Below are 11,951 nucleotides of genomic sequence, written 5' to 3' on the forward strand. Positions count from 1 at the left end.
TTTTTAAAAAACCCACCGCGCGTGCCTCCGTCAGTGGACGCCATCTAGACAATCCACAGTGGAAGCAGCGCGCAGTAAGGCAATTCCCCCAGGGGATGTCTGGTCGTGCGAGGATGGATTAAAAAGATTGGGATCAAATTTGAGCCGGCATACTGGTGGGATTAGCTGTCCGTCTGAACGCACCCTGACATACATCTCTGACGTATACAAGAAAGTCAGCCCTTTCTTTCTATCTCTGAGGTCAGGAAAGTCAAGGAAAGTCAGAGTGACTCAGAGAGTCAAGGAAACTAGCTACAGATACCCTAAATAGATAGGGTTCCTTGTCTTTCTGGCCAACCACCCTCTGTTATGGGTCTTGACAGAGGAACCAAGGACTATTAAATTCTAAATAAATTTAATAGTGACTCCTGACTTCTGCAATGTAAAAACATTCCCAGAAGGCAAAGGTCATGTCAGGTGAAAATAATGTACAGGGTTATCGGTATCCAAAGGCCACAGCACTTAGCGAGTCCTGAAGCCTCCTGGGAAACAGAACCACAGATTCAACTACAGAGTCTAATTGCTATAGGAGTTAAAGTGTACCAGAGGTTTATCAGAGGACTGAGGCTCAATCCAGCCCTATTTCCACAACATATTTGCAGAGGATTGAAGCTCAATCCAGCCCTAATTCCGCAACATATTAGCACCTCATTTCTTCTAAAATTTCAGAATTATACTCTTTGCTTTAAAACAAATTTATTTTCACACACACAGCAAATTCAATTAACTACAAACATCCAACAAATAATATTCCTGATCATTAGACAACGTGTCCTGATAATACACAGACAAAACAGCACACTTTATATGCTAGCCTCATTACATGTCCCGCCCTCCATACAACAATCAGCTGGCCAGCAGGAAGACTGACTGGCAGCGGCAGGAGGCCTAGTGACACTGTTGGCAATGTGTTGATGTCACTTCTCTCCGATATTTCGGCAAAAGCTCTATGGTAAAGATGGCTTCTAACATAGAGATTTTGCCCAAATACCAGAGCATCCCTGTTTCACCAACCAATGTGATGCAGGCTTCGCCCTCCCCCTGCTGCCAGTAAGACCCCCTGCCCCCCGCTGGCTGACAGAGGGAGCCTTGCAACCCAAAGTCTTATATTTGCTTTCATTTTAGACAAACATACTCTCAAGCCTTGATGTTCTTTTCAAAGGAAATAAAAGATACATTCCTGGAGGAAAACTGACAATATTGCAGCTTTCAAAACGGATCCATGTGTTTCAACATGAGCAGTAGCGGTCGCATATTTTAATCCATCTTCCTTTACTGTTAAACCAACATCTCTGACAGATAACTCATTTCTAGTGCTGCTTTTACAGTACCAAGCCTCATTTGTATTTGCTAAGGGAAGACATTAAAAACAGTGCATCCTTTCTGGCTGTCATTTTTTATATTACTTCTCTTTCTCAGTGATCAGTAGTGTAATACAGTAAGCCAAACAAATGCTTATGGGCAAAAGTTTCAAGGAAGCTTTAAGTGCCAACAGAGTTAACATCTTTCTATCAAAACTTAAGGAAGCTTACACTAAATTGAATGTCTTTCCATGTACCCTCTTCCTTGCCTTTGTGCTTCCTCATGTCTGCAAAAACAGTCTGGCTCTCAAAACTGAATAAAGCGCAGTGGACATAGAAATACTGTTCTTTGAAGCAACAGCCTGAAACATGGTTTAACACCAATTAGTCTTGAAGGATGGTCTCCAATCAAGAATCCAATCCAATCCAATCAAGAATCCAAAATAATCCAATAGTCTATCAATCTGAATGGGGACCACAGTTTTCAAAGGATTCTGTTAGCATCATAGCATCGCTACTTTACTAAGTATCAGTAAGGTGATGAACCATATTACACATCATGCATGGGTGACATTTCTCACACTCACATGGCACAGTTCGGAGGTAGAGGTTGTCTCGGATGATCTGTTGCAGCTCGTGGTCCACTGAGCCCTTCTGGAAACGTAAATTGAGGTAGTGACGAAGATCCTTATCAACAACGCCTCCTGGTAAAGCCACAAAGTACATACTGATCAGTAGGAAAACAGGAACTAGTACATTTCTTCTGCTGGCTTTATTTATAATTGCATCAATTTGTCACTCCCAGGTATTGCAACCCCACATCACATTGTACTACCAGAAAACAGACTTTTCCAACCCCTGAAATAGGCTACAATTTTAATGAGTATGCAAACAACCAGCAATTGTCTATTCCTGCTGAAGACAACAAGCTACTTGATGGTGTTGGGAAAGCAAAGGAGATCAAGTCCAACCCACTCCCATTTTTCTAACAGGGCTGCACAGCCACAACTCTGACACCTTGATTAGAATAGGAACCATGGGTACAGAACCCATTTGAGCATGCAGCTCCTCATATAACTAAGGACACTCCCTACCCAGGTGAGCAATAAGCAGCTGCAAATGCAGATGGGTTTTATGTACATGGTTCCATTGCCAATACAACCCAGATCAGGGGTCCTGCCCAAGTGCTTTTTAGAAAGTGGACAGGGCCAGGTGGAGCTTTTGCTTAGCAGAGCTTCTGATTGACTGTGCATATTTTTAAAAAAGATGCTTCAGCATCACCTGCTACCACAGGACAAGGATCTTTGCTGTGTGGTTGGAGGTAAGCTGTTCATAAACCTAGCTCACCACAAAAAAGAGCTAGAGTTTCAGGCTGCTGGACACTCTTCAAATCCCCTGTCTATACTACACCTACTGCCATACAATGATTATTAATTACTAGTTAATTACTAGGAGTAAGGCCTGTTTTGCCATGAGATATTTTTCTCCACTAATACATAACTCCACAAATATACAAACCAACTTCCTGTGCCCATTTCTTGTGACCCCCCAAACTTCAGGATTTTGTGAATCCACCATTTCTGTGATTGCTCATTTATTACGGAGAAATTAACTTGAGAGACAATGGCCTATTACACATGCACAGCTTACTGCAGAGAATTTCTCTGGTGTATTTATTCTGCAGCTACAACCAAATAACACAGTTTTTCTTCATTGGGGTGGGAGAGGGCAGCCCAGCTGGGATTGCCAATGGCTCCCTGCAAGCACAGCTCTGTGCTGCTTTTTCCTGCTGTCCAGTTTAAACCAGGTGGCAGGAGAGGGCAGCCCTACATAAAAAGTATTTCACATTACTATGTATGTATTGGACCATGAAGAAAGCTGACAGAAAGAAAGTCATTTCCTTTGAAACGTGGTGTTGGAGGAGAGTTTTACGGATACCATAGATGGTTAAAAAGACAAATAAGTGGGTTCTAGACCTAATCAAGCTTGAACTCTCCCTAGAAACTAAAATGACTAAACTGAGGCTATTGCACTTTGGTCACATTATAAGAAGACAAGAGTCACTGAAAAAGACAGTAATACTAGGCAAAGGTGACGGCAGCAGGAAAAAACTCAGCCAAGGAAGCCATCTCCCTCAATTTGCAATGGCTGTTAACAATAGGACATTTCGGAGGACTTTAGTTCATAGGGTCATTGAGTTGCCAGGTTCTTCCACGTCCCTGGCAGGGGACTTTGGGGGGTGTTACTGGAGGGGGTGGGGTTGTGTCACCAACATGATGACATCATGTAGAAGTGACGTCATCATGTTGGGGAGAGCCAGTTTGGTGCCGTGGTTAAGAGTGTGGACTCTAATCTGGGAGAGCCAGGTTTGGTTCCCTGCTTTTCCACATGCAGCTGCTGGTGTGACCTTGGGTCGGTCATAAGTTCTTTCAGAGCTGTTCTCTCAAAGGCAGTTCTTGGGAGAGCTTTCTCAGCCCCACCTACCTCACAGGGTGTCTGATGTGGAGAAGGGAAAGAGACTGTAAGCTACTCTGAGACTCCTTTGGGTAGTGAAGGGTGGGTATAAATCCAATCTCTTCTTCTTCCCAAAAGCATTTAAAGTGTCAAGGGTCCCTTTAAATGCTTTTGGGAAGAAGTGAGGGAGGGCCACGTGTGCCTACACTCCAAGCCAAGAATTTGTGGCTTGGAATGTAGATGCCTGGCCCCCACTTTTTCTGAAAAGCATTTAAAGGGTCTCTTGAAATGCCTTTTGGAAGCAGCAGAGGGAGGCCGGGTGTGCCTTCAAGCTGTGAATTTGCGACTTGGAGTTCAGGTATGGGTGGTTGCTAGCTGGTGGCGAGAAGGAGCCCCTGAAATCATGGAAACCCCCACTGGGATCAGGGGTCTGGCAACCCTATAAGGTCACCATAGGTCTGAAGCGACTTGATGGCATTTAACACACACAACAACAACACACAGTAAATTTTGAAATCCTTTTCCCCCAACGCCGAGGAAGCAGAATATCCATCTACGTTTTTCAAATTCAGCCAGTGCTATTTGCACCTGCATTCCCTACATACACAGTGGCTGATTTCGCACTAGAGCTGCCTTGATGTTGCGCCACCATTTGCCCCAATACTACTGGTCAATTTCACACCCGAAGCCGCAGGGCTGCATTTGACCCGCGGCTTCGCCCGATTTCCTCCGCAGTTTCGTGATCCTCAAAAAACAGGTGAAGCCGTGAGTCAAAATGCAGCCCCACAGCTTCGGGTGTAAAACTGACCAATAGTATCGGGGCAAACGGCGGCGCAACATCGAGGCAGCTCTAGTGCAAAATCAGCCCAAATGTATTGGTGATTGCTGACTTCAGTTAAAGGCTCAGTTATTTGCACACTCTGTGCTTAGTGTGCATTTGCACTTCACCATAGGTCATCTCAAGGTGATATAAACAATTACAGGGCACTCCTATGCAAAATTAGTCTGGTCTAAGCACACTAAAATCAATGAGTTTAGACTGGAGTATTTTTGATAACAATTCAGAAACCTCAATTGGTCAAAAATGTGGCAGCCAGGTTACTGTCAGGGGTTGGTTTCAGGGATCATATCACTGAAAGATCCGCACTGGGTACCCATCTCTTTCTGGACGCAATTCAAAGTGCTGGTTCTTAGCTTTATGGCACTAAACAGCTCGAGACCAGGGTACCTGATAGTCTCTTCCTGTACTATCCATCCTGCCTGTTAAGCTGTGCCCCTGAAGCCCTGTTGACTGTTATCTCACCACCTAGAGACAGGGCATTTTCTGTGTTGTCACCTTACCCTTAAACCACTTTCTGCCTTAAGGCTAGCCTAGCACCTACTTTTACTTTCTTTTTATTTTACATCTTTTTACCTAGGCTTTTAATTAGAGGTTTTATCTTATCAGCGTTTATCTTATCAGCCTGCTTCTGTTTTTATGGGTCGTTTTAATGCTGCTTGTGTTTTTCATTCTGACCCACCTCGAGCAGGACTCTGAAGAGGTGCCATAGAAATATTTTAAATATGTGTGTGCACACCGGGGGGGGGGGCTGCTCTCATTTAACACATAGGGTTCAGATAATGTATTTATTTATTTTATTGCATTTATACCCCGCCCTCCCCACAAATGGGCTCAGATAAGAAAATAGCCAGCTAAGGATGGTGTAAGTAGAAGAAAGTATGGTGAGGTTGGGGTGGGGGGAGATCACCAGGCCTGTAGGGATAGGAAGAGAGATCCCGTTTCATCCCAATCAGCACAGGTCCTACATTTATGGGGGTCCTGGGCAGACACTGCCTGGGGCCTCCTTCTGCCCACCACCAGGCCCCCTCATATGTCCACTTTTCCACTCACCCATCTGCATGTCCCCCCCCCCAACTGTGCACCCTCCCCTCACTCACAATCACTTTCACAGCCTGCACTCACAGCCACCTTTATGCTCTCTCCCCAACAGCACTGTCTGGTTCCTGCAACTGTAACTGCCAAGAATGCTACTGCTGTGCAAGACCCATATGTACTTCCCTATCAACACTGGGAAGTGGGAGCATGGCTGGCAGGGCATTTGCAAACAAATAGGCAGAGAAAGGCACACAGACCAGTGGCAGAGGAGGTGCATGGATAGGGGGTCAGCAGCAGTGGGCCTTGCCTTAAGCCCTGGGCTCCGGCAGCTGCCTCACCTCAGGGTATGCTGACGCCAGCCCCGGACCCCAATTATTTATTTATATATTGCTTCTCCAGAGAGCTGCTCAAAGTGGCTCATAAAGTAAAATACTGCAATAAAATCATAAAAACAATGTAAAAGTAATAACAAACAGCCATAAAACACGCCCACAGTGTGTAAACAGATATAAAACAACATATTAAACAACAGGCAGAAGCCTTATAAAAGAGCCCCAGGCTAGAAGTGGCCCATAAAAATGGACCATTTAAAAGATGGATCCCCTCTGTTAAAAGCCTGGATAAAATAAACATGTCCTCTATAGGAGACGCGATTTGAAGAACACAGAAAACAGATTAAACAGGACACGAGAATAACGGAAGTGTGAAGGTCACAAAAGGAAGAAGCAGAACTGATTTCATATGTAAGCTCAAAGCTAACCATTGCCTTCCCCAAAGCAGAAGATTCATTTTCTGTTATGTAATACACAGCTGGATGGCCCAGGTTAGCTTCATCACATCACATATTGTAGGCTAAGCAGGATCAGCCCTGTTCAGTACTTAGATGGGAGACTACCAAGGAAATCCAGGCTTGCTAAGCAGAGGCAGGCAATGGCAAAACACCGATGCTCGTCTCTTGCCTCGAAAACTCTACCTGGTTGCCATAAGTCAGCTATGACTTTACAGTACTTTCTGATGGATTCTCTGGTTTTAGTAGAGCCAGGACTCACTATTAATGTTTCAGAGCGCATTAGGCATTTCCACACAGCAGAGCTTAGGTACTGATTGTGCTAGCAGACTTACAAAGTTACACAGAGCCAGTAAAAAGGTAAAGGTAAAGGTTCCCTTGCTCGAAAGCCAGTCGAGTCCGACTCTAGGGTTGCGGTGCTCATCTCCGTTTCAAAGCTGAAGAGCCAGCACTGTCCAAAGACATTTCCGTGGTCATGTGGCTGGCATGACTAAACACCAAGGCGCACAGAACGCTGTTACCTTCCCACCAAAGTGGTCCCTATTTATCTACTTGCAATTTCTTGCTTTCGAACTGCTAGGTTGGCAGGAGCTGGAACGAGAGACGGGAGCTCACTCCATCTTGCGGCACCCAGGACTCGAACTGCTGAACTACTGACCTTCCACAGCCTGCAGTTCAGCGTCTTAACCACTTAACTGGCAGAGCCAGTAGTCAGATTCAAAACTAACTCCATTTTAGACAGTATGGATGAGAGGCAGAGATAGAATCTATTTGAACTACTTAAGATGGGTACGGATGCAGGGAAGAGTGCCCCTGCATTCATTGTTCAAAGAGGGAGAGAAAATGTGCTCCTTCATTTTGTGTCTGAGAGTGGAAGTGTGTGAGAGAGAGTGAGGTGTCAAGCTGGAAGGAAGGAAACTCATCCTTAAGAATAGCATTCGACTTCAGAGGGGATAGGATCAGATAACAAGACGGGAAGGATGCTGTGTGTGTCCTGACCTGTCTATCTGACTAAATCTATGGTGACTTCCTGAAGACTGAGGCAAGAGACAATGCATAGGCCTTTGCTTTTCTAACACTTTCCATCACTACCACCACCACTCCTTGTAATTACACATTTTATGGTGACAAAGAGTGAAGTTAAAAAAGGTCCAGATCATTAGCCTTAATTGTTTATTTACTAACAATCAGGAAGGATGTGAGTTTCCATATCTTGCCAGAGAAGTATGCAATAGTAATGTGAGGCTCCCCTGTCCCCAGGGTGGGCTCCCGACTCTTTGTGGTTTCCCCAAACTAAAAGGAAGTAAGGAGGAGGTCCCCACTCCAGCCTCAGAATGAGGGAGAAGAGGGGGCTCTGGCACCCTGATCCTCTGCCTTTCCTGGCTCCCTCTCTCCCCAGGAGCTCTGTCTCTTCCTCCCTGATGGGATTTGCTGTCTTCCCTTTTCTGAGATTCCCTGGCCCTACATACGCCTAGCCTGTATCCAGTCCCCTTCCACCTGCTCTACCTGCGATGCTACAAAGGGAAAGGAAAGACTTCTCTGCCTCCCCCCACCCCTACTCACTGCCTCCCTGTCCTGCTTCTTCCCCTGGTTGCTCAGGGCTGCAGCTTAGCTTCTCCCATCCTGGCCTTTCCCAAGTCTGGGCTCAGCCTTGCCTTCTGACCACACCTAGGGATGCCAGCCTTCAGGTGAGACTTGGGGACCCCCTGGAATTACAGCTCATCTCCAGACTGCAGAGATCAGTTCCCCTGGAGAAAATGGATGCTTTGGAGGGTGGACTCTATGGCAATGTATCCCACTGAGGTCCCTGTCCTCCCTAGGCTCCATCCCCAAATATCCAGGAATGTAACCCCCCCCCATCCCTCTCTGGTGGCCAGGGGGCCCTGGCAACCCTAACTGCACCCCTCTCTACCTATAGGACAAAAGTTTTGTGAAGATTGGTGTAGGGCCCCAGCTGTATTTCAGTTTTCTTTCATAAGTGTGGGCCACCTTAGCTGGGTAATGAAGAGTATGAATTAAGTGGTTCCCATAATATTCTTGTTCATAATACATGCCTGTTTAAGTAAGGCAACTGGCAAAGATGGCAGACTCATAACTGTGGTTGAGGGCAATTCCACAGACTAGGTACACTTGCTCAAAGTCAAAACTCCATTTGGCATGTTTCAGCTATGTATTTAGTAATAACGCATATAACTCTATAGTATTTTAAAAGAATATCTTCTAGCTTTGCCCCTTTTCCAGAGCTAATGACACGATCCGTTGCTGAGATAGACAATAAAAACCAAGCACGAAGGACATTAAACAGTCTGCAACTCACTAAAAGATCCAAATCTAGAGAGGATAATTTTCATTTCTGAGAAAATGACAAAGATAAATATAAGGAATCTGACGATTTTCTCTAGCCCAGGGTGTTACAAAAGCAGACTTTTGCAACCCACAGATGTTACAGATGAATCATTATTGCTGAGTTTTATTTCTCAGTGCAGGAATGATTGTAAAACAAACATGATTGTAAAACAAACATTCCTCTTTCTCTTGCTATTCTCACACTGAAACTGAAATATTTCTTAGCACAGAGCAATGTTTCCATATAAAATATATTTCAGACTACTCATGCATTTCTATTTACACATCTTACATCATATCTGTTCTATGAAGAGAACTTGATGTAAAATACATGTTATTTGTACTTTAATTTGATACCTCAGTCATGACAAATTTGCCTTGGAGGTCCCAGGATTAGAAATGAAACTATTATATTTGAAATGAGGTTCTAAAAATATTCTTTGTAAACACAAATCATGAGTTCAGTGACTCAAGCTATATTTATTTATTTATTTAGATTTTTTAATCACCCTCCCCTGTGGGACAGAGGGCAGTGACATACAACCTTTATTAGCATTTATTTATTTATTTTTAACATTTTAACCCTGCCCTCCCTGCAAGCGGGCTCAGGGCAGCTTACAAGAGGGCACAAGCCCATCCATAAAAACAAGATTAAACAATAAAACCATTAATTAACAACAAAAACAAGAATAAAGTGCTCCATGAAAACAAGATGGTCTCCGAATAATTTCATGATAGTATCAGTCATTTCATTTGGGGTGATATTGTCCTGTAAATGGTCCAAGGCCAGTCCAACGGTACCACTGTCACCTAATATTATGGCAGATCTTCCAAGGACCGCCCCTAATCCCGTTGTTGTCCCCACCATTGGTGGTGGTGGTAGTGGTGGCCCCTATATGAAAGCCTGGTGGAAGAGCTCCATCTTACAGGCCCTGCGGAACTGCATAAGGTCCCGCAGGGCCCTGATCTCCTCTGGGAGCTCATTCCACCAGGTAGGGGCTGCCACTGAAAAGGATCTGGCCCTGGTTGCAGCAAACTTTGCCTCCCGGGGGCCTGGAATCACCAGGCAGTGTTGTGTCCCCGACTGAAGTGCTCTTGGGGGTATATGTGGGGAAAGGTGGTCCCTCAGGTAAGTCAGACCCTGGCCATATAGGGCTTTAAAGGTAAATACCAGCACTTTGAAATGGATTCGGTATGCTATTGGCAGCCAGTGCAGCACTTTCAGCCCAGGCTGGATGTGCTCCCACTTGGGGAGACCCATCAACAGCCTGGCCGCTGCGTTCTGCACTAGCTGCAGCTTCTGGATCTGTGACAAAGGCAGCCCCATGTAGAGAGCGTTACAGTAGTCTTGCCTTGAGGTGACTGTCACATGGATCACTGTAGCCAGGTCATCGCGGTCAAGGAAGGGAACCAACAGCCGAACCTGCCTAAGATGGTAAAATGCTGATCTGGCAGTGGCTGCCACCTGGGCCTCCATAGTTAGGGAGGGATCCAGGAGTACTCCCAGACTCCCAACCTCCAACACTGGCACCAACAGCATCCCATCGAAGGTCGGGAGAAGGATACCCAACCCCGAATCGCACCGACTCAGGCACAGGACCTCCGTCTTCACTGGGTTTCATTTCAGCCGGCTTAGCCTGAGCCACCCAGCCACGGCCTGTATTGCCCGGTTCAGGTCTTCTGGGTCGGAGCCCGACCAGCCACCCAACATCAGATAGAGCTGGGTGTCATCTGCGTATTGATGACTACCCAGCCCATACCTCCTGGCAATCTGGGCAAGGGGGTGCATGTAGATGTTAAACAACATCAGGGAAAGCACTGCCCCCTGACGCACACCACACTCAAGTGGGTGCCTCTGGGACTGCTGTTCCCCTATCGCCACCCTCTGTCCCCGACCTTGGAGAAAAGAGACAAGCCATTGAAGAGCGAGCCCCTGTATCCCCATGTCGGCAAGACAGTGGGTCAGCAACTGGTGGTTGACCATATCAAATGCGTCCGACAGATCTAATAGCAACTGTGCCGCCACACCACCTCGATCCAGATGCCTCCGGAGGTCATCAGTAAGGCCAACCAGCACCGTCTCTGTCCCATGACCCGGGCGAAAGCCGGACTGGAATGGATCAAGGACAGAAGCATCATCGAGAAAGCTCTGAAACTGTGTCGCCATTGCCCTCTCAATCAATTTGCCCAAGTAGGGCAAATTAGATACCGGCCGATAGTTGGCTAATTCAGCCAGGTCCAGAGTTGGTTTTTTCAAGACAGGATGAACCATCACCTACTTGAGTGCTTCAGGGAACCGCCCCTCAGGAGGGACATGTTGACAATCTCCTTTATGGCACCTTGAAACCCCTCGTGGCCCACTTTAATGAGCCAGTGTCAGCAAGCTGCCATGGTGTTCTGTGTGACCTCTGCTTGTACATATCTTTTCCCTGTTTCTGCCAGCTAACCATTATGTTATTCTGCTGTAATGCCTAAGCAAAACAACTGGAGGATGTGAGGGGGAGGGTATGCTTCAATGCTAGCTTGTTGCTTATCGAGCCTGAGAACTGCACCTGTGTTATGTCTAGGGTTTGCCTGGTTCTCAGGAACTGGGCGCGCAACCGTTTCTTTAGCCCGCCAGCGGGAATGTTACCCATTGGTTATGTATCTGATTGAATTCCTTTATTATGTTTGCCCTACCTGCTTGTACCCAGTTCTAACAAAGAACGTGTTTGAGTATCTTTCCAATGCTTTGAAATAAACTTTACTTTCTTTGAAACGTGGATTTATTCTCGATGCTTGGGGATCCAACATATTGTTAGAACTCTTTTTCTCCTATCGTCCCGATTCTGGCGAGACCTGTTAGAACTCCCTTTCTCCTATCGTTCCGAATCTGGCGAGACCATGAGCGGGACTGAGGGAAACTTACCTACAACGGAGGGGGACACGGGATCGGCCCCAACTACCTCTGCACCGTTGATTTCTACGACTACGGCATCGGTGGAAGGTGCTGTGGGGGGAACGATTCCCCGACTACCTGCCTACCTGTCTTGGCCGCCTCCAACCCCTTCGCATTGGGGTACGCGGAAGACCCAGGCGCAGGATGATTGGACTTTGTACAACACCCAAGGCACCCGAGAGGTGTACTCCCGTCGAGGCAGTGGGCTTC

At 46.2% G+C, this 11,951-nt stretch overlaps 1 protein-coding gene across 1 annotated transcript in view; it reads right to left on the reverse strand.

The window, feature by feature from the left end:
• Positions 1 to 11,951, reverse strand: part of MAGI2 (membrane associated guanylate kinase, WW and PDZ domain containing 2) — a 959,850-nt gene that overhangs the window by 735,128 nt on the left and 212,771 nt on the right. The window contains exon 2 of the mRNA XM_015415060.1: positions 1,928 to 2,044. Within this exon, the coding sequence (XP_015270546.1) occupies positions 1,928 to 2,044 (117 nt within the window). The remainder of the gene's footprint in view (positions 1 to 1,927; positions 2,045 to 11,951) is intronic.

This window comes from Gekko japonicus, unplaced genomic scaffold, assembly GCF_001447785.1.
Source record: "Gekko japonicus isolate JY-2015 unplaced genomic scaffold, Gekko_japonicus_V1.1 scaffold5, whole genome shotgun sequence".
Classification (NCBI taxonomy): Eukaryota; Metazoa; Chordata; class Lepidosauria; order Squamata; family Gekkonidae; genus Gekko; species Gekko japonicus.